The following is a 23,591-nucleotide window of genomic DNA, read 5'->3' on the forward strand; positions in this document are numbered from 1 at the left end:
CTTTTCTCTGCATCCTTGCCAGCGTTTGTTGTTTTTTTTATCTTTTTAATAATAGCCATTCTGGCTGGCATAAGATGATATCTCATTGTGGTTTTGATTTGCATTTCCCTGATGATTAGGAAAGTTAAGCATTTTTTTTTTTTTTCATATACCTACTGGCCATTGGTATGTCTTCTTATGAGAAAGTGTATTCATACCCTTTGCCCACTTTTTAATGGGATTATTTGCTTTTATTATTATTATTTTTAACTCTTGACTTGTTTGAGTTCCTTCCATGTATACTCTGGATATTAGTACCTTGTCAGATGAACAGTTAGAGAATATTTTCTCCTCATTCAACCAGTTGCCTCTTCATTCTAGTGATTGTTTTAAAGCATTTAGTTTAAAATAGTCCCTTTTGCCTGTTTTTGTTTTTATTTGTGCTTTTGAGTTCTTAGCCGTAAAATTTTTGCCTAGATCAATGCCCTGAAGTGTTTCCCAATGTTTTATTTTAGTGATTTTATAGTTTGCAGTCTTAATAAAGTCTTTATCTTGACTTGATTTTTATATATGGTGAGACCTAGGAGTCCAGTTCTATTCTGCATAAGGATATCCAGTTTTCCCAGCACCACTTATTGAAGAGGGTTTCTTTCCTCAATGTAGGTTCTTGATGCTTTTGTCAAAAAATAGGTTGACTGTAAATACAAGGATTTATTTCAATGTTTTCTATTCTGTTCCATTGGTCTATGTGTCTGTTTTTATACCAATACCTTGCTGTTTTGGTTACCATAGCCTTGTGATATATTTTGAAGTCAGATAGTGTGATGTTTCTAGCTTTGTTCTTTTTGCTCAGGATTGCTTTGCTATTTAGGCTTGTTTTTGGTTCTGTATGAATTTTAGGATTGTTTTTTCTATTTCTTTAAAAAATGACATTGGTATTTCGATAGGGATTGCATTGAATCTGTAGATTGCTTTGGGTAGTAAGATCATTTTAACAATGTTAATTCATTCCATCTATGAGCATGGGATGTCTTTCCATTTGTTTGTGTCCTCTTCAATTTCTTTCATCAGTGTTTTGTAGTTTTCCTTGAACAGGTCTTTTCCCTCCTTGGTTAAATTTGGTCCTAGGTATTTTATTTTATTTTATTTTATTTATTTTATTTTATTTTATTTTATTTTTATAGCTTTGGAAAGGGGATTGCCTTATTTATTTCTTTTTCAGATAGTTCATTATTGGTGTGTAAAAACACCATTGATTTTTGTGTGTTGATTTTGTATCCTGCAACTTTACTGAATTTATCCAGTGTAGGAGATTTTTGGTGGAGTCTTTAGATTTTTCTAGATATAAGATGATGTCATCTGCAAAGGGGGGCAATTTGCCTTCCTCTTTTCCAATTTGGATGCCTTTACTTCTTTCTCTTGCCTGATTGCTTTGGCTGCAACTTCCAGTTTTATGTTGACCAGGAGTGGTAAAAGTGGGCATCCTGTGTTGTTCCAGTTATTAGAAGAAAGGCTTTCAGCTTTTCGCTATTCAGTATGATGTTAGCTGTGGATTTGTCATATATAGGCTTTATTAGGTTGAGGTATGTTCCTTTTATGCCTAGTTTGCTGAGAGTTTTTGTCATGAAAGAATGTTGAATTTTATCAATTTTTTTTGCATCTATTGAGATGGTCATATGGTATTTATTCTTCATTCTGTTCATATGATGTATTGTGTTTATTGATTTGCATGTGTTGAACCATCATTGCATCCATGAAATAAATCCTACTTGATCATGGTGCATGGTGCATCATGATGATGATGATGATGATGATGATTATTATTATTATTTTGAGACAGAGTATTGCTCTTATCACCTAGGTTGGAGTGCAATGGCATAATCATAGCTCCTGTTCTCAAGGGTTCCTCTTGCCTCAGCCTCCCATGTAGCTGGGACTATAGGTGCACACTACTATGCCTGGCTAATTAAAACTTTTTTTTTTTTTGGTAGAGATGGCATCTTGCTTTGTTGCCCAGGCTGGTCTTGAACTCCTGGGCTCAAGTGATCCTCCCACCTTGGCCTCCCAAAATTCTGGGATTACGGGCATGAGCCACTGAACCCAGCGTGGTATATTATCTTTTTGATGTGCTGTTAGATTCAGTTTGCTGATATTTTGTAGAGGACTTTTTTCATCCGTGTTCATCCGGGATATTGCCCTGCAGTTTTCTTTCTGTGTTGCATCCTTTTCTGGTTTTGATATCAGTGTAATGTTGGCCTTGTAGAATGAATTAGGAAAAATTACCCCCCTTTGATATTTTAGAATCCTTTTAGGAGCATTGTGTTAGTTCTTTGTAAGTTTGGTAGAATTTGGCAGTGAAGTCATTTAGTCCTGGAATTTATTTTGTTGGGAGACTTTTTATTACTGATTCAGTCTCATTATTCATTATTGGTCTGTTTAGGTTTTCTACTTTTTGATTCAATCTTGGTATGTTGTATGTTTCTAGGAATTTATCCATTTCCTCCAGGTTTTCCAGTTTGCTAGTGTACAGTTGTTTATAATAGTCTGATGATCTTTTGTATTTCTATGGTATCAGTTGCACTGCTTTTTTTTTTTTTTCATTTCTTACTATATTTGGGTCGTCTTTTTTCTTGGTTATTCTAGTTAGCAGTTCAATTTTGTTTATCTTTTCAAAACAGTAACTTCTTGTTTGATCCTTTGTATTGTTTTTTAAAGTCTATTTTATTTAGTTTTGCCCTAATCTTTCTTTCTTTATTTTTAAAATAATAACTTTTATTCCCTACTACACATAGTATTTTTATTATTATTATACTTTAAGTTCTGAGGTACACGTGTAGAATGTGCAGTTTTGTTACATAGGTATACATGTGCTATGGTGGTTTGCTGCACCCATCAACCCGTCACCTACATTAGGTATTTCTCCTAATGCTATCCCTCCGCTAGCCCCCCAACCCCCCGACAGGCCCCCGTGTGTGGTGTTACCCTCCCCATGTCCATGTGTTCTCCTTGTTCAACTACCACTTATGAGTGAGAACATGCAGTGTTTGGTTTTCTGTTCTTGTGATAGTTTGCTGATAATGATGGTTTCCAGCTTCATCCATGTCCCTGTAAAGGACATGAACTCATCCTTTTTTATGTCCTAATCTTTATATATTTTTTTCTTCTATTTATTTGGGGCTTGATTTTGTTCTTTTCTAGTTTTTTTGAGATACATTTTTAGGTTGTTTATTGGAAATCTGTCTAGTTTTTTGATGTAGGAATTTATTGCTATGAATTTCCTTCTTCGCACTGCTTTTGTTGTATCCTATTGGTTTTGGTACATTGTGTTTCAATTTTCATTTGTTTCAAGAAATTTTTTGATTTTCTTCTTAATTTCTTCCTTGACCCAGTGGTCATTCAGTAGTATTTTTTTTAAATTCCATGTATTTGTATAGTTTCCAAAGTTACTCTTGTAATTGATTTGTGTTTTTGTTTTGTTTTGTTTTTTCTGTTGTGGTCTGAGGAGATAATTGGTATGATTTTTATTTAAATTTGTTGAGACTTTTTTGTGTGGTCTATTCTGGGAACTGTTCCACATGCTGATACAAAGAATGTATATGCTATAGCAGTTGGATGAAATGTTCTCTAAATGTCTGTTAGGTCCATTTTTGTGTAAAGTGTAGTTTAAATCCAGTGTTTCTTTGTTAATTTTTTTCCTAATGCTGAAAGTGGGGTGTTGAAGTCCCCAACCATTATTGTGTTGGAAAATGTCTCTTCCTTTAGATGTAATAATATTATACATCTAGATGTTTGTGTATTTTGTGCATATGTTTAGAATTGTTATGTCTTCCTGGATTGATTCTTTTATCATTATATAATGATCCTCTTTGTCTCTTTTTACTGTTTTAATTTAAAGTCCATTTTACCTGACATGTGTATAGGTACTTGTGTTCATTCTTGGTTTTCATTTGCATGGAATATCTTTTTCTATCTTTTTACTTTCAGTCTACATGTGTCTTCACAGATGAGATGAGTTTCTTGTGGGTAACAATATAGTTGGATCACGTTTTTAAATCCATTCAGCCAGTCTATATCGTTTAAGAGGAAAATTTAATCAGTTTACATTCTTGGTTGTTATTGATATGTGAGGGATTATTCCTGTCGTTTTGTTAATTGATTTTTGGTTGTTTCATGTATCCTTTTTCCTTTCTTTTTGTTTATCATTGTGGTTTTGTGGTTTTCTTTAGTGGTAACATATGAGTTCTTTCTCTTCCTCATTTATGTGTTTGCTCTACCAGTGGGTTTTACACTTTTGTGTGTTTTCATGATGGTAGAAATTATCCTGTCACTTCCAAGTCTAGGACTCCCTGAAGCATTTCTTGTAGGTATGGTCTAGTGGTAATTCCCTCAGCTTTTGCTTGTTTGGGAAATACATCATTTATTCTTCATTTATGAAGGATAACTTTGCTGGGTATAGTATCTTTACTGGCAGGATGTTTTTTTTTCTTTCTTTTTCCCTCCTTCAGCACTTCAAATGAATGTGTCATCCCATCCCATTCTCTCCTGGCTATACAATTTCTCCTGACAAATCTGTTAGTCTGATGAGGGTTCCCTTATAAGTGACTTGATGCTTTTTTTTTTTCTTGCGGTTTTTATAATTCTCTGTCCTTGACTTTTGACAGTCTGATTATAATATGCCGTGGAGAAGACCTTTTTGGGTTGTATCTGTTTGGGGATCCCTGAGCCTCCGATATCTGGATGTCTAATTCTCTTGCTAGACTTGGGAAATTTTCAGCGATTATTTTGTTAAATAGGTCCTCTATCCATTTCATTTTTCTCTTTGCCTTCTGGAACATGTAAAATTCAAATATTTGATCAGTATATTGTGTCCAATATGTCACATAGGCTTTGTTCATTCTTTTTTTATCCTTTTATTTGTCTTTTGGTCTGCCTGGGTTATGTCAAAAGACCTGTCTTCAAATTCTGAAATTGTTCTACTTGATCTTGTCTGTTGTTGAAGCTTTTTGAAAATATTTTGTATTTCTTTCAGTGAATTCTTTAATACCAATATTTCTGTTTGGTTCTTTTTAATGATATCTGTCTCTGCTAAATTTCTCATTTATATCATGAATTGTTTTTCTGATTTCTTTTTATTGTTTAATCTGAATTCTCTTATAATTCACTGTTTTTTAAAATATTATTATTTTGAATTCTTTATCCTGGATTTCATAAGTTTCTTTTTCATTAAAGTCTATTGCTGAAGAATTATTGTGCTCTTTTGAAGGTGTCATGTTTCCTTGCTTTTTTGTGTTTCTTTTGTTTGCATGTTGATAATTTACACATCTGATATAAAAGTTTCTTATTCCTGTTTTGGGAATTTACTTTCATAGGGGAGGATGTTTTCCTGAAGATGTATCTGTGGTGTTGGTTGTGTAGGTCACTTTGGCTTTGATTCTGAGTATGTGAAGTAGTGTAGTCTCCATATAATTTCTTTGGCTGTAAATGCATCAGTAGTGTCTGTAATTTTTTTTTTTTTTTTTTTTTTTTGAGACCAAGTTTTACTGTTGTTACCCAGGCTGAGTGCAATGGTGCGATCTCAGCTCACCACAACCTCTGCCTCCTGGGTTCAAGCGATTCTTCTGCCTCAGCCTCCTACATAGTTGCAATTACAGGCATGTGCTACCATGCCCAGCCAATTTTGTATTTTTAGTAGTGTTGGGGTTTCTCCATGTTGATCAGGGTGGTCTTGAACTCCTGACCTCAGGTGATCTGTCCACCTCGGCCTCCCAAAGTGCTGGGATTACAGGCATGAACCACCACACCCGGCCTACGTGTCTGTAATTTTTTAAGTGGCTTAGGGTATGGTTGGTTGTGGAGGCTGTGGGAAAGATTTGCTGGGGCCGGGGATGTCAGATGGGTCAGTCCTGAGCCTCAGTAGTGGCAGTTGCAGGCTGAGCATGCCTGTTCTTGGTGTATGCTGGTACCAGTGTAAGAGGTCCAGGCAGGCTGATTCTTGGGCTTCCAGGCTTGCCTGAGTGGCAGCAGTGGGCCAGGCATGTGGGTAGGTCCTTAGGTCCCTTTGAGTGTCAGGTGTGGTGTGGGAGATAGCAGTATTAGTGATGGGACAACCCTGTGGATCCAAGTGGTCCATACTGTGTTGACAGTGGCTGCAACAGACTGGGAGCGCCAGTCGCTAGTCCTGCAGGTGGCACATATGTCTGTGTGCCAACTGAGGTGATAGTGGCAGTTTGGGTGAGCCCATCCTGAGGCCCCCAGGAAGCGTGCTCAGATGCCAGTGGTGGTGGTTGGGGCAGGAAGATCCTGAGGCCCCTGGATGGCATGCTTGAGCACTGGGGGTAGACGGCGGAGCTGGGCCAGGTGGTCGTGTCCTCAGGCTCCCAAGTGCTGTGTGCTGGTGCTAGCTGTGGTAGGCAGGGGCGGGGTGATCCTCAGTTCTCCAGTGGAATGCTTGGTGGGGGTGGCAGTGACTGTGCTGTGGTCCTACTGCTGGAGAGGGCGGGGTTGCTTTCAGTGGCAGCAACCATAGACGGGTGGCTGGAGAGCTCATGCTTCAGCCCCAGGTGGCAGCTATAAGCAGAGTAGCCTTTCCTCAGGGCACTTTTAAATGTGTTGTAGCTCTGCTATTGCGGGCAGCTGAGTTGCTGCCAGTGGCAGTCAGCTGTGGTGGTAGATGCAGGCAGGGGGTGTCAGTGTAACTTCAGATATGTGGAGCGAGGGGGGTCTTGGGCCCCTTGGGTAGAATGCAATGTGGTGGGGGCTGGGCTCTCAAAGTGGTGCTTTGCTGTAGCTGCTTAGGACTAGAGGGTGAGGGGGAAGGTGGGAATTGGCATGAGCTCCATCTCTGGAGTAATGCTGTTGTATGGTCTCCAGGCAGCTCCCTACATGAGTCTCAGGGCTCTTGTGGGTTGAGGGCCTCTCCTGTGTCTAGGATTGGAATCTGTGGTGGGATTGTGGACCACTGGGGGTCCCTTCTGCTTTCGCTGCATCAAAGAGCCATTCCAGGCTTCTCACCAGTCCCAGAAAAGCAGGCTGCCTTGCTTCCCTCTTCTTCCTTGCCTTAGGTGTTTCCTGTCACTTCTCTGTTGAATTCTAGTACTCTTTCTTAGGTGGTCTTTTTGAGGTGTGATTATCTACTTGCTATTTCCATTCTTTGTGGAGGAGGTGAGTACCACATGCCTCCAGTCAGCCGTCTTGGCTTCTGCAAGTTTTTAATATTCACAAGAATAATGTACTGCATGCATCCTTGTGCAAATTGCTTCCATCATTAGCATATTTAAAGCTATACTTTGTTTATTTTAACTGCTTTATAATATATCTTTCTGGTAATATTGTGGTTTATTCATTTACCAGTTGATCAATATTTGTGTTGCTTTTGATATTTTGATATTATAAAAAGTGGCAACTGGAATTCTTGTGTCTCTCCTTAGGCACATGTGTGATTTTTTTTAACTAGGGTTAGAATCTTTTGATCTAGCGTATGAACATGTTCATAGTTAATAGTTTTTGCCAAACTGGTTGTCAAAGCTATTGTACTAAATTTTACTTTCACCAGCACTGTAGGACTGACCTCACTGACTCTTGACATTTTCCGACTTGGTAAATTTTGCCAACCTGATGAAAATAAATTGGATCTCACTGCAGTTTGTAATTAATTCTCTGATTCCCTGTAAATGTAATTTTCTTTTCATGTGATTATTGGCTCTTAAGGTTTTCTTTTCTGTGAATTGCCTATCCACATCGGTGCCCCTTTTTCTATTGGATTTTTTTGATTGGCAAGAAGTCTTTACATTTCACTGTAGAGAAAGTCTTTCTTATGTGTGTTTCTAAAGTTTCTACTAATTTAGTTTTTCCTTTCACTCATTAGATTTTGCGGCACAGAAGTCTTAAAATTTTGATTGGTTTAGTTTTATTGATGCTTTTTGGTCATATTTAGAAATAGTCCCCTCTTCAGAGCTTATACATATATTTTTTCATTTTCTTCTTAAAATTGTATTTTATTATATGTATATCTTCATATTGCCTGAAATGGATTTCTGTGTTTAAAATAAATATTAAGTTTTTAAGTATTTTTACATGAATGAACAGATATGTCATTTTCTTAATTGATGGGCAAAATCATCTCTCTCATATCAAGTTATAATATGTGTGTTTCAGGCTCTCTATTCTGTTCCATTGCGTTATTCATGTATTCCTATGCCAATATCACAATGTCCTGACTATCGTCACTTTAAAATGTAGTATTTAATAAGGCATCTAGTTATTAGTTTTCCAGTTGTCTTGGGTGTTGTTCTTTTGTGCTTCCATATCAATGTTCAGGGAGTCTGTCAAGTTCCATGAGAAACTCTTTTGGGATTTTAATTTTATCATGTTAAATTTATATATTGATACTGGGAAAACTGACGTCTTTACATCTTTATTCACAAAATATTTTATTTCTTCATTTAATTAGGTTTGCTTGTATGCTTTTGTAAAGTTAAACTTATTCCTGGATACATTAGAGCTTTCATTACTGTATATGTGTTCTGTCTGGAAATAATAACTAGAATTTTTTTTCTGTTTTTTTTTTTTTTTTTTTTTTTTTGGAGACAGAGTCTCACTCTGTCGCCCAGGCTAGAGTACAGTGGCACGATCTTGGCTCACTGCAAGCTCCGCCTCCTGGGTTCACACCATTCTCCTGCCTCAACCTCCCGAGTAGCTGGGACTACAGGCACCTGGCACCACGCCCCGCTAATTTTTTGTATTTTTAGTAGAGACCGGGTTTCACCACGTTAGCCAGGATGGTCTCGATCTCCTGATGTGATCCGCCTGCCTTGGCTACCCAAAGTGCTGGGATTACAGGCATGAGCCACCGCGCCCGGCCTTTTTCTGGTATTTTTATAGTAGCAGTTGATTCATACAGCTTGATGATTAATTCAGAAAATTTGTTAAACTCTCTTAATACAGTTTGTTTATAGGTGTCTTGCATTTTCTGTGTAGCTGATTATATTATGTGTGGATAAAAATAAGGTTTTTTAAAAAATTTAATGTTCTTTTCTTTTCTTTTCTTTTCTTTTTTTTGAGACAGAGCCTCACTCTGTCACCCAGGCTGGAATGCAGTGGTGCTATCTCTGCTCACTGCAACCTCTGTCTCCCAGGTTCAAGCAATTCTCATGCCTCAGGCTCCCAAATAGCTGGGATTACAGGCATGTACCACTATGCCCAGCTAAATTTTGTATTTTTATTAGAGATGGGATTTTGTCATGTTGTCCAGGCTGGTCTCAAATTCCTGGCCTCAAGTGAGCCGCCTGCCTCAGCCCCTCAAAGTGCTGGGATTATAGGCATGAACCACTGCACCTGTCCTTGTTTCTTTTTTTTTTTTCCATATTAAGATTTATTATTATTATTATTTTATTTATTAATTATTATTATTATACTTTAAGTTCTAGGGTACATGTGCGTAACGTGCAGGTTTGTTACATATGTATACTTGTGCCATGTTGCTGTGCTGCACCCATCAACTCGTCAGCACCCATCTACTCGTCATTTACATCAGGTATAACTCCCAATGCAATCCCTGCCCCCTCCCCCCTCCCCATGATAGGCCCCGGTGTGTGATGTTCCCCTTCCCGAGTCCAAGTGATCTCATTGTTCAGTTCCCACCTATGAGTGAGAACATGCGGTGTTTGGTTTTCTGTTCTTGTGATAGTTTGCTAAGAATGATGGTTTCCAGCTGCATCCATGTCCCTTTACAAAGGACACAAACTCATCCTTTTTTATGGCTGCATAGTATTCCATGGTGTATATGTGCCACATTTTCTTAATCCAGTCTGTCACTGATGGACATCTGGGTTGATTCCAAGTCTTTGCTATTGTGAATAGTGCCGCAATAAACATACGTGTGCATGTGTCTTTATAGCACCATGATTTATAATCCTTTGGGTATATACCCAGTAATGGGATGGCTGGGTCATATGGTATTTCTAGTTCTAGATCCTTGAGGAATCGCCATACTGTTTTCCATAATGGTTGAACTAGTTTACAATCCCACCAACAGTGTAGAAGTGTTCCTATTTCTCCACATCCTCTCCAGCACCTGTTGTTTCCTGACTTTTTAATGATTGCTATTCTAACTGGTGTGAGATGGTATCTCATTGTGGTTTTGATTTGCATTTCTCTGATGGCCAGTGATGATGAGCATTTTTTCATGTGTCTGTTGGCTGTATGAATGTCTTCTTTTGAGAAATGTCTGTTCATATCCTTTGCCCACTTTTTGATGGGGTTGTTTGTTTTTTTCTTGTAAATTTGTTTGAGTTCTTTGTAGGTTCTGGATATTAGCCCTCTGTCAGATGAGTAGATTGCAAACATTTTCTCCCATTCTGTAGGTTGCCTGTTCACTCTGATGGTAGTTTCTTTTGCTGTGCAGAAGCTCTTTAGTTTAATGAGATCCCATTTGTCAATTTTGGCTTTTGCTGCCATTGCTTTTGGTGTTTTAGACATGAAATCTTTGCCCATGCCTATGTCCTGAATGGTATTACCTAGGTTTTCCTCTAGGGTTTTTATGGTATTAGGTCTAACATTTAAGTCTCTAATCCATCTTGAATTAATTTTCGTATAAGGAGTAAGGAAAGGATCCAGATTCAGCTTTCTACTTATGGCTAGCCAATTTTCCCAGCACCATTTATTAAATAGGGAATCCTCTCCCCATTTCTTGTTTCTCTCAGGTTTGTCAAAGATCAGATGGCTGTAGATGTGTGGTATTATTTCTGAGGACTCTGTTCTGTTCCATTGGTCTGTATCTCTGTTTTGGTACCAGTACCATGCTGTTTTGGTTACTGTAGCCTTGTAGTATAGTTTGAAGTCAGGTAGCGTGATGCCTCCAGCTTTGTTTTTTTGACTTAGGATTGTCTTGGAGATGTGGGCTCTTTTTTGGTTCCATGTGAATTTTAAAGCAGTTTTTTCCAATTCTGTGAAGAAACTCATTGGTAGCTTGATGGGGATGGCATTGAATCTATAAATAACCTTGGGCAGTATGGCCATTTTCACGATATTGATTCTTCCTATCCATGAGCATGGTATGTTCTTCCATTTGTTTGTGTCCTCTTTTATTTCACTGCAGTGGTTTGTAGTTCTCCTTGAAGAGGTCCTTTACATCCCTTGTAAGTTGGATTCCTAGGTATTTTATTCTCTTTGAAGCAATTGTGAATGGAAATTCATTCATGATTTGGCTCTCTGTTTGTCTGTTACTGGTGTATAAGAATGCTTGTGATTTTTGCACATTAATTTTGTATCCTGAGACTTTGCTGAAGTTGCTTATCAGCTTAAGGAGATTTTGGGCTGAGACAATGGGGTTTTCTAAATATACAATCATGTCATCTGCAAAGAGGGACAATTTGACTTCTTCTTTTCCTAACTGAATACCCTTGATTTCTTTCTCTTGCCTGATTGCCCTAGCCAGAACTTCCAACACTATGTTGAATAGGAGTGGTGAGAGAGGGCATCCCTGTCTTGTGCCAGTTTTCAAAGGGAATTTTTCCAGTTTTTGCCCATTCAGTATGATATTGGCTGTGGGTTTGTCATACATAGCTCTTATGATTTTGAGGTACATTCCATCAATACTGAATTTATTGAGCGTTTTTAGCATGAAGGGCTGTTGAATTTTGTCAAAAGCCTTTTCTGCATCTATTGAGATAATCATGTGGTTCTTGTCTTTGGTTCTGTTTATATGCTGGATTATGTTTATTGATTTGCGAATGTTGAACCAGCCTTGCATCCCAGGGATGAAGCCCACTTGATCATGGTGGATAAGCTTTTTGATGTGCTGCTGGATCCGGTTTGCCAGTATTTTATTGAGGATTTTTGCATCGATGTTCATCAGGGATATTGGTCTAAAATTCTCTTTTTTTGTTGTGTCTCTGCCAGGCTTTGGTATCAGGATGATGTTGGCCTCATAAAATGAGTTAGGGAGGATTCCCTCTTTTTCTATTGATTGGAATAGTTTCAGAAGGAATGCTACCAACTCCTCCTTGTACCTCTGGTAGAATTCAGCTGTGAATCCATCTGGTCCTGGACTTTTTTTGGTTGGTAGGCTATTAATTATTGCCTCAATTTCAGAGCCTGCTATTGGTCTATTCAGGGATTCAACTTCTTCCTGGTTTAGTCTTGGAAGAGTGTAAGTGTCCAGGAAATTATCCATTTCTTCTAGATTTTCTAGTTTGTTTGTGTAGAGGTGTTTATAGTATTCTCTGATGGTAGTTCGTATTTCTGTGGGGTCGGTGGTGATATCCCCTTTATCATTTTTTATTGAGTCTATTCGATTCTTCTCTCTTTTCTTCTTTATTAGTCTTGCTAGCGGTCTGTCAATTTTGTTGATCTTTTCAAAAAACCAACTCCTGGATTCATTGATTTTTTGGAGGGTTTTTTGTGTCTCTATCTCCTTCAGTTCTGCTCTGATATTAGTTATTTCTTGCCTTCTGCTAGCTTTTGAATGTGTTTCCTCTTGCTTCTCTAGTTCTTTTAATTGTGATGTTAGAGTGTCAATTTTAGATCTTTCCAGCTTTCTCTTGTGGGCATTTAGTGCTATAAATTTCCCTTTACACACTGCTTTAAATGTGTCCCAGAGATTCTGGTATGTTGTATCTTTGTTCTCATTGATTTCAAAGAACATCTTTATTTCTGCCTTCATTTTGTTATGTACCCAGTAGTCATTCAGGAGCAGGTTGTTCAGTTTCCATGTAGTTGAGCGGTTTTGATTGAGTTTCTTAGTCCTGAGTTCTAGTTTGATTGCACTGTGGTCTGAGAGACAGTTTGTTACAATTTCTGTTCTTGTACGTTTGCTGAGGAGTGCTTTACTTCCAATTATGTGGTCAATTTTGGAATAAGTGTGATGTGGTGCTGAGAAGTATGTATATTCTGTTGATTTGGGGTGGAGAGTTCTATAGATGTCTATTAGGTCTGCTTGCTGCAGAGAAGAGTTCAATTCCTGGATATCCTTGTTAACTTTCTGTCTCGTTGATCTGTCTAATGTTGAACCTGTCCTTGTTTCTGTTTGAAAGTGAATGCTTAAATATTACATGAATGTCGTATTTAAATATGATATGAATGTTTTGAAAGCGAATGCTTAAATATGACAATTGGTGTACATATTTGATAGCTACCTTTCAATATGTTAGGGAAATTAATTGTCTTCTAATTGTAGATTGTCAAAATATCATGAAAGTGTATTAAAAATTACCAAGCACATTTTCCATGTCTTTTGAGATGATCATTGGCTTGTTTTCTCTCTTTGAATTTGTTAAAATGGTTAATTATGTAACCAAATTTTTAAATGTTAAATCATCTTTGCATTCTGGAATAAACCGTATTTGGTCATAAGAAATATATATACATACACACAACCCATTTAGTTATACATACACACACCCTATCTTTTGTGTGTGTGTGTGTGTGTGTGTGTATCTTGAAGATGCATGTTTTATTTACTTGCATTTTATTTAGAAACTCTCATTTATGGTCTTAAATTAGATTAACTCATCATTTATCTTGTTCTTACTCTCCTTGTTTGTTCTTGTAACATAATTCTACTGGCTTCTTATGGGGTAACCAAATAAACTTGGAAAATAAGTAATAGCAAGTAATTTTAGGTAGGCTTCAGAACAAACGTAAGTCGAATGTTGAGCCACAGTAACATGTAAGATGGGAGTGGAGGCAATGGAGAGAAAACGTATCAAGGGAAGAGGATTACCTTCAGACTTCTTGTCAAGTGTGCATGTTAGAATATTAAGACTAAGCATTAAGGAATAGAAACAGTGTATAACTCTTGAACCAATAGAAGTGGAAAAGGGAGAATGCAGTTAGTTCAGTTTTGTCTTTAATCATTTATTATCTGACATTCTTGGGTCTAATCCTGCTGTGGACTGTTCTGGGGATTCTCACATGTGGCATCCTCCTGTGTTTTTTCACTTTTGGAAGATGAGTTTATATTCAGTGGGGCTGGTTTGAGAGAATCCCATGTGACTGTGTTGAGGTCTCCTCCTCCAGAGAAGTTTGGTGTTCGCTAGTATTAGGCGGTGAGTGGGAGGAGCATGGGGATATCCCAAACTCGGGACCTTGGTTTGTGTTAATTTCTTCTCCTGGGGGTTCTCAGACTTGACGTAGTCTAACTTCAAATCCCAGCCCTGTATGATTTATGGGACTAGAGTCATGATTTCTTAAGGGACTCTTTATTTATTTATTTTCCAACCTGGAGCCTGAGCTCGACAAAACTTCCTTGTTCTTCCCAATGCAAGTAGGGATATCTTTTTTTTTTCTGATATGCACACTTACTGATATGAAGATCTTTGAGGCTGCTAGCTTGATGGGTGGGTCTTAATTCCAACTCACTGCCTCAGTCAAGCCCAAGGGCTTATCTTGTTTCCCAGTAGTATTAAAGCCCTGTCCCCATGATCTCTGACAGTCTGCTGCCTGGACAGCCTTTCACCTTGGTTTAAGCTCCCTCTTAGCTTAGCAGTGCATCTAAGGACTATTTATTATGCTTTATCCAGTACATCTTAGTGTTTTTAGTGAATTTTTCCATTCCTTCCTCTTAGGACTGACACAGAATTCTCTTCGGAAATCTGGCAAGTATGATGATGTGTTCCTTTTCTCAGCATGGTAGACAATGGGCTATAATAGATAAAAAGTGCTTTTATTAACTTACAATTTATGTGCTCCACAGTTTCTTTTTGCCTATGTGTATATCACATTGATACACATTATTATTTTATAAGAAGTAGCATTTTATGTACTTTTTCAGATAAACCTCCTAAAATTTACTAGTTGCATATTCTTCAGCAATTTTAAGTATTCTAGTTTAAAATCATTTTTAGTGGATCTCAGTATTGTTTTGTGGCCCATTTTCTAGTTCTTGTGACAAAACACCTCACTTTTGAAAATGTCCAATTTGAAACTCTAAGAAGGGCGAGGATTTTTTTCTTGTTAATAGAGAATTAATGGAATTTAATTAAACTCTATGCTGTCTCTTTTCTAATCTTTTCTGGAGAAAGAAAATAGGCCTGATTATTTTGAATTTAAGAATAAGAATTTAAAAAGTCTTAGAGGTCATCCTTACCTTAATTTACAAATGAGACAACTGAGATTCAGAACAGTTGTGGAATGTACTGAAAAACAAATTAGCTGGTTGAACATGAGAATCAGAAAGAGATCTGCTTAACTAAAGCTACAAATCAGGCACCCGCCTCGGCTCACTCTATTGTATTTTAACGGAAGTGGAGGAAGTAAGTTTTTTTGATTTATATCTTATTACTAGTTCTTTATCAGCAGAGATTACAGTCTCCCTTAGAGTATCTCAGTAGAGTACATATTTACGTTCATATCTAAATACTAAACCACATTGATGTAATTACTAGTATGTGAGTTTATGCCAACTGTTCCTTTTTCCTCTTGGCTAATGCGTATGTAATTGTCTTTCAAGAGATGAAAGAACACATCAGATGTACTATGAGTGGCTCCATGGCAGGCACTTGGGTGCATTAGTTGTACCCCTAGAAGGCATAATGCAGTGCCACGCCCAACTTGGTATCCTATTAAGGTTCATGAATGTGTGCATGGATGAATGAAGTGCATGGTGAAGGTGAACACCATATGTGACGCTTTAGAGTTTAGGCTTGGCAGATTTGTTATAACTTATTTTGAGATCACACAATAAGGTGAGGTAAATTTCTGAGATTTGGAACATCTACTGTACAGAGCAGCCAGCGAGATCACTTCCCTTGAACCCTCTCATCTTAAGATAAAATAATTGGTGGATGAGAAAAGGCCATGAATATGAACTTCTCTTTTCAGTTTTGAGGACAACTTAATTTGGGAATAATGCTATCTTATTTAATGTTTTTGTTGCTTGGGCAGGGTAAAATTCTATAACTTTTTATTACAGAGAAGTTTCTAATTATAGTGATTTGGATTTCATAATGAACTTTTTAGAAAAGTACTTATTGAACTTTGTATGATGTATTTTTGTTCTTCCCAAAATTTCTTGCAATAGATATGAGCTACTTTCTAAAGATGAAAAAATCATCTATAATCTCACCTATGTAAATTTTGCAAAATTGTCATTCTGTATATTGCTTATGCATTCCTCCTATTTTGCACTCTGTTTTTCTCCAGTAATACAAAAAGTTGTCATTCTGCTTTAGTGTAATAATTATTCAATTCAGTGGTTTTTGAATCAGCATATTTAAATTTATTTTTGAAAACTTGTCACAATTTAAATCGTCTCATTTTTACTTGAGTAATAAAATAAAATTAATATGTTTACATTCTGCTTCCCCATTTCAAGTTTTTGTCTACACAGTAAGTAATTTTAATCCCAGATTATTATTAAATTGCTATTTTATTAATAGGTATAGCTTCTTTCAATAATTATTTTTGGTATTTGCTTTAAGTTTTACAACCCTATGAAGAACAATTATTAAGAATCATGTTCTGTGGGTTTTAATGCTTGCTGCCAGAGTCTTGTATTTACTGTATGTGTGTATTTGTCTTTTTCTTTTTTCATGAGCTAAATAGTATATATACTTTCTCTACGAAGGAAATGTAGATGCCATTCTTTCTGAATACTTACATTTCTGTGACTGTTCTTTGTTGTCCTCATATGAAAACATCAGTGTAGTTGGCTGTGTATCTCAAAAAATTTCTCTGCATAATGGATCTGGTTTTTGCAATTCTGATTTTCTCTCTCTTTAGATATTTGACTTGTTATTTATTTTTTCTCTAAACTCTTACAATTTTTCTTTACCATTGAGATCCCAAAATCTCATCAAGATATGCCTACGTTTTAGTTGCTTTTAATTAACTTTGTTTTGTAATCTATATAAGTTTAAATCAGTAATCTGAGACCTTTCTTTTCAGGCAATAACTTGTCTTCTGTTTGGAGCTGTGTTTCTTCAGGTTCCTTCTGATCTTCCTTGGATTCCTGGTGCATCTTAAATTTTATTCCTATATGTGCCTTCTTTTCTTTTGTTCTTGCCATCTCTGACTCTTTTCTGAGTGTTGGGTGAATTTCTTAAGTCTTCTACCTGCCATTTCAGTTTTCTGTAATTTTTATACTTCATTTCATTGTCTGCATTGCCATTTTTAATTCAGAAATTGTTTTTCAGTTTGTTCTGATAGGCACAATGATGGCTTCCAAAGATATCCATTACTTAATCCTCAGAACCTGTGACTACTACCTTGCACAGAGAAAGGGACTTTTCAGATATGTTTCAGTTAAAGATGTTGAGATGGGGAGGTTCTCCTAGATTTTTGAGTGGGCTCAGTGTAATCACAAGGGTCATTGAATGTGGAAGAGTGAGAGAGAAGATTGAGTGTCAGTCATGTGAGGAAGACCTGACTAGTCATTACCAGCTTTTGAAGATGACAGGTGACCATGAGCCAAGACATGTGGGCAGCCTCTAGAAGCTGGAAAAGACAAGGAAACGGATTCTCCCCTAGAACTTCTGGAAAGAAACGCAGCCCTGCCCTCTCTGTGATTTTAGTCCCATGAGACCTATTTTGGACTTCTGACCTCTAGGACTGTAAGATAATAAATTTGTATATTTATGCCACTAAATTTATAGCAATTTGTTAAAGTAGCAATAAAAAACTATTTTTGTGAAGTTTTTACTGATTTCTTTTGTCTTCCTAATGGCTTGTTCTATTTTCAGTGTTACTATATTAACGAAACACATTGAGGACACAAATCAGAGATGTCCCATCATTTAATCTTTTTCTCTTTCTATCTCTTCTTTTTTTTTTTTCCCCCTCCCATACATCTGCTTCAGTGGGAGGTGATGTCTTCTTTGGTGGGAGATGAGTGGCCACCTCCTTTGATTATATTTTTCCCCGTTATGTTCCATAATTGTTTTTCTGTCATTATAGCACTGACTATCTTACTGGCTTATAGTCCAGTCGCAGTTAGATTGGATTCTCTCTGAACCATGTGGGTTTTCTAAGTCTGTCAGCTCCTGAAGAAGTAGGAAAGCCCATTCACACTGCCCTTCTGACTGCCATTGGAGGTACTTTCAGGGTCTCCACTGCTTATTCTTTTGACCTGTTGCTTTCTGCAGACGATAAGAGAGGGGGTTTAATTCCTCTCTTTTAATTCCTCTATTGTCATAAAACGAACTGAAATTCCTCTCACTTCTTCTGAAGCATATTATACACTGCCAATTTTTAATTCCTGATGTATTTTCTACTCTTTCAATATTTAGCTGCTAATTTTCATGAAATACAGAGTTCTTATCCAGAATCCTCTTAGTATAGGATTTTAAATCTGAAATAGAACTTATGTATAAGTTAGTCCAATTTCCTCATTTCACAAATGATAAAACTGAGTTTCACAAATCATTTAAGTTATGCCATTAAATATGTATGGTTTTTATGGCATTACAGTTAATTGTTGAGAGAAAAGAAATGGCACACGACAGGGCACTTTTCTCTACCATTAGAGAAAATCTGTCAGTTTTACTCATCTTTGTACATTGTGGCTTAAAGAGATAATTTATACTTTTTAATTTTGCCATCCTTAACTTTATAGTTTTTCCCTGTGGAAAGGGCTAAGAAGCTTCTTGTATCTCTGCTTAACTTTGTTGCTACTTGGTGTTCAGAAGTTGGAATGCTGTGAAATAATATATGCTTGATATTTGGTTTAAACCTTTCTTGATTCAGAGAAGGTAAATGGTTATAGAGACTAATGAAAAGAACAGACTTTTATATTTGTCTTGACAAAGTTTTAAATATCTTTTGCAGAAAGGAAAGTTGTAAAGTTTAAACATTTTTGGAAATATCTTTAATTTATTAAGGAAATCAATATGTATTTAGCATGTAGTCCATAGAACAGTTGAATACTATACAACAATGAATATAAGCAAGCTAGAATCTCTGCGTTTATAGGGTTTCATAGCCTAGTGTAGAGGGGATCAACAAATAATTAAGCAATTATGATACAGTGATTCCTTGCACCAGCAGCCTTGGGATTACTTGGGACCCTACCTCAGATCTACTGAATCAGAAGTTCTTGCGGGGTATGTCAGCAATCAGTGTTTTACAAACTCTCAGGTAATTCTGATACAGGAAACCAGTGTTTTCACTGTTGAGAACCAGAGTTGAGAGAGAGAGCACAACACATTAAATAGAGCTGAACCTGAGAGTTTGGAGTCATTAATATCTTGAGTTGAGGCTGGAGAGGCAGGTAAGTAAGGTCTGATAAGATGATTGAAGAGTTTAGACTTTTATCTAACGTGTACTCATAAGCCATTAAAACATGTCCAGTGGGGAAACAGCTTGATCAACTTTGTCTTGTTTTTTTGCGATGGAGTCAGGGTCTTGCTTTGTTACTCAGGCTGGAGTGCAGTGGCATGATCTTGGCTCACTGCAACCTCCACCTCCCGGGTTCAAGTGATTCTCCTGCTTCAGCCTCCCAAGTAGCTGGGATTACAGGTGCCCACCACCATGTTAGTAGAGAGGGGGTTTCACCATGTTGGCCACGCTGGTCTTGAACTCCTAACCTCAAGTGATCCACCCACTTTGGCCTCCCAAAGTGCTGGGATTACAGGTGTAAGCTACCGTGCCTGGGACTGTGATCTCTTTAAGAAGCAGACAAGTAAACAGGTAAATAATTATACAGTGTATTAAGTATAATGTTTGAAGCATAGTCTAAAAGCTATTGAAGTCTAGATAAGGAAAGAGACTTTAGATGCCTGGGTAAGTCAGAAGACTAACCACTTAAGTGTTTCACATTGTTCTTGGAAGTTTCAGTGTTTGGTAAACATTTATGTACAACCTACGGATATTCAGTAGAATATTTGATCAAAAATAGTGGTTAAAAGTGTCATATGTTTTGGGTAATTTATTAGATGCAAAGCAAAATAAAAATGAAATAGTAGAATGTGAACTGTCTTCAAGATACATTTTTTAATTTTAAGGGTCCCAGGTAAGCTTACAGCTTCAAGAAAAATGACTTACTCTATGTGATGTACAATTTTCTAATTTCTCTTTTGTTACTTGTTTTCTAATTTTGTTTAAATATATTATTATATATAATTACAATTTATTATATATTATGATATATGTAAGTAAATATATATTATTCTGTTTTACACTGTCTCAATCCTTTTTAGATTTAAGTGAGATTATAAATAATAAGGAAATATATTCTTATCAATGATGTTGAAGAATAAGTAAACATGTTATAAAGCATTGTCACTCTATACTTTAAAAAATACGCTGCATCTAATCTAAGTATATTTTACTTGTAGAGAATTGTCAAAGGGCCACCTACTCTTTGGAGGTTACGTTGGGTCCTCCAAAAAGAAAAAAAATTCTGAAATGTCATAGATTGGTTGACGAGTCCTATTCTGAGGTTAAGGAGTTATGGGGGTAGGCAGTGCTGACCACAGGAATGTTGAGCAGCAAATGCTGGCTTTGGGCAAAAAACCTTTGATGCACAGTGACTTCTTTGAAATATTCGGAATGATGGTCCTTGTGGGAACCTGCATTACAAAATGTCTGTCCCACATGGAACGTACTATGTGAGAATAGAAATGGAGAATAATAGGGCAATGATACCCTATCTAGAAACCAACTGTGTTTACAGATTCCCTAAATAACAGATCAAATAGATTTTACTATGGTAAATATCCAATTGCAATGTTCTGCAAAATTTTTGTCTGTCTCATATATTTTGAGCAAGATTTCTTGGCCATGTGGCTTTTCTAGTAGACTTCAATGACGTGAAACCACTAAACAGAGACCTTGTCATTTATTTAACTCCAACTGCCTTTAATCTTGAGGACAGTAATACTGTGAGAAACCTTGGGGTTTCAACATAATCACAAGATGGTATGCAGGATCAAAAGTTCAAATTATTTGCTTTTGTTTTTCTGTTGCATGTACTATAGAAGTCTTGTGTTGTCTATATAAGCTTTAAGTTTGGACCTGTGGCTTCTTTTTCATCATCTTTTCTCCTTTTCTTTTAGTTCACAGCCATGAATGAACCACAGTGCTTCTACAACGAATCCATTGCCTTCTTTTATAACCGAAGTGGAAAGCATCTTGCCACAGAATGGAACACAGTCAGCAAGCTGGTGATGGGACTTGGAATCACTGTTTGTATCTTCATCATGTTGGCCAACCTACTGGTCATGGTGGCAATCTATGTCAACCGCCGCTTCCATTTTCCTATTTATTACCTAATGGCTAATCTGGCTGCTGCAGACTTCTTTGCTGGGTTGGCCTACTTCTATCTCATGTTCAACACAGGGCCCAATACTCGGAGGCTGACTGTTAGCACATGGCTCCTTCGTCAGGGCCTCATTGACACCAGCCTGACGGCATCTGTGGCCAACTTACTGGCTATTGCAATCGAGAGGCACATTACGGTTTTCCGCATGCAGCTCCACACACGGATGAGCAACCGGCGGGTAGTGGTGGTCATTGTGGTCATCTGGACTATGGCCATCGTTATGGGTGCTATACCCAGTGTGGGCTGGAACTGTATCTGTGATATTGAAAATTGTTCCAACATGGCACCCCTCTACAGCGACTCTTACTTAGTCTTCTGGGCCATTTTCAACTTGGTGACCTTTGTGGTAATGGTGGTTCTCTATGCTCACATCTTTGGCTATGTTCGCCAGAGGACTATGAGAATGTCTCGGCATAGTTCTGGACCCCGGCGGAATCGGGATACCATGATGAGTCTTCTGAAGACTGTGGTCATTGTGCTTGGTAAGTTTTGTCTTGACTGTAACTTACCTTATAGATTCTCAATGACTTAACATAAACCACATTTTTTTTTGTGACAGAGGTAACCAACAGTATGAATATTCACCAGGTATATATGCAGGAATTACAAGGGGATGAGGCACCTTTATATTAAATGTCAGCTTATGAGTCTTTCTAAAATTATAGAATTAGTGTTAGGGAAACATGGGTCTCAGTGGTGCAGTATAAATGATGATGATGTAAAAAATGTCATTGAAGAGTTTGGCTATCTAATATTGAAAATACCAGAAATACCATTCAAACTCGTTTTGTTTTTCTTACAGCCTAAATTGTGAAACTTTTGCATTGTGGTTTCTGTATTACGTATTTTCAGACAGAAAGTGCTTTCATAGAATATGAATATGCTTCCATGTATAGTTATTTTTATTAGTCTATTCTGTAATTGCTACTACATTATAGGTAAGTATATCAAAGTTTTGTATAGATTTACTGAACAAAACAGATTGGAATTAATGATATTCTCTGACCGTCATCTTCATGAAAACTTCCTTCTTTTCTATTAATTTTCTATTTGTAGTAATGGAGGTTAATCCATATTTCAAGGTGAAGAGCAAGATTTATAGAGTCAAATACCTTCTGCTTTTAAATAAGCATTGTTTTTCTTGGATGAAAAATTCATAGTAGTGATCAAGAGGAACATATTTATTCACTTATGTATGTAGAAGGTAGTTAAAGAGCACCTACTATGTTCTGGGCTCTGTGCTGGCTCCTGGAGGTATACCCATGAAAAGGACAGATGCAGACATTTCCTTTGGAGCTTAGAGTGAGAATTTTTTAAAATAATTACCCAATGGAATTACACATTCTCCATAGACTGTATTCAGGTTAACATTTGATCACATTAAAAAATCTTTTTTGAAAACCTTTTATCATTTCATCTTTCCCTATGGAAATTGAAAAAAACAAAAAAACAAAAAAACAAAAAACAAAAAAAACATTTTATCACCTCCTCTTTCCCCGCAGAAATTCAATGGGAAGTTCCTATAATTCTCTGTGCTCCAATTTGTATAGCATTTTTGAGTGAATGTAACATGGGATTATGTGGCTCCTCTGAAACTTTGGGAGTGCCCTTAATTTTAGCCACTGGAATGAGACAGGGTCCTAATGATCATTATATAAAGTAGCATTCGGATTGATGCATAGGTCTCGTCTGTTTTGGTTAGGGTGAATGCATCATGGACATCATTTTCAGCTATACTCATTGTTGACTGTCTTGTAGACCTGTGAGAATAGCAACTAAGCCTTGGGATCACTGACACACCTAAAAACCTGCCTCACTAACTGAAACACAGAGGACCCCGTCACTTCAGATATGAGATTGTCTTATTTCATCCAATGAAAATTAGTAGTAGAACTACAAAAATGGTTTCTCTGTATGTTTATTAACAGGACCTTAAGCACACCTGTGCCACAAGGCCGTATTTTCCATAATGTGGATGAAACACATCTTCGTTTACCATGGATGCTATTTTTGTATGAAATAAAACATGAGACATTAAATAACATGAGACTTTTTATCTGTATTGACTCAAATGTTTATTTGCTGATGATCTAAATGTTGGTTGACATTTTTTATATGCGTGAACTTTTTCTATTACGAAAAGGGCTACTCATAGTTCACAGAATTGCCAGCAGCAAATGACTACTGAACTTGGACTGTTAACTTGCCAAGTTCTTGTTTTAATTTTGACCTTTCTATAATATCTTGTGTATTCCAGTGTGCAAAGTACTGAGTGATTGACATACTTTTGTGCCTCATTGGGTTGTTTTTCACGTTGAAATAATAATTTTGAGGCTATAGGAGCTAGTGTTTCAGT

General features: G+C 36.9%; 1 protein-coding gene across 15 annotated transcripts in view; it reads left to right on the forward strand.

Moving 5' to 3' along the window:
* The window catches only part of LPAR1 (lysophosphatidic acid receptor 1), a 171,444-nt gene that overhangs the window by 81,418 nt on the left and 66,435 nt on the right, over window positions 1-23,591 (forward strand). For 14 of the 15 annotated variants that reach the window (XM_025359667.1, XM_025359672.1, XM_025359673.1 and 11 more), the window contains one exon: window positions 20,970-21,717. In XM_025359667.1, coding sequence (XP_025215452.1) covers window positions 20,970-21,717 — 748 coding nt within the window. Of the gene's footprint in view, window positions 1-6,141; window positions 6,148-6,533; window positions 6,540-20,969; window positions 21,718-23,591 lie in introns of those variants that run through there. The other variant, XM_025359680.1, reaches the window with a different exon arrangement.

This window comes from Theropithecus gelada, chromosome 15 (genome assembly GCF_003255815.1).
Source record: "Theropithecus gelada isolate Dixy chromosome 15, Tgel_1.0, whole genome shotgun sequence".
NCBI lineage: Eukaryota > Metazoa > Chordata > Mammalia > Primates > Cercopithecidae > Theropithecus > Theropithecus gelada.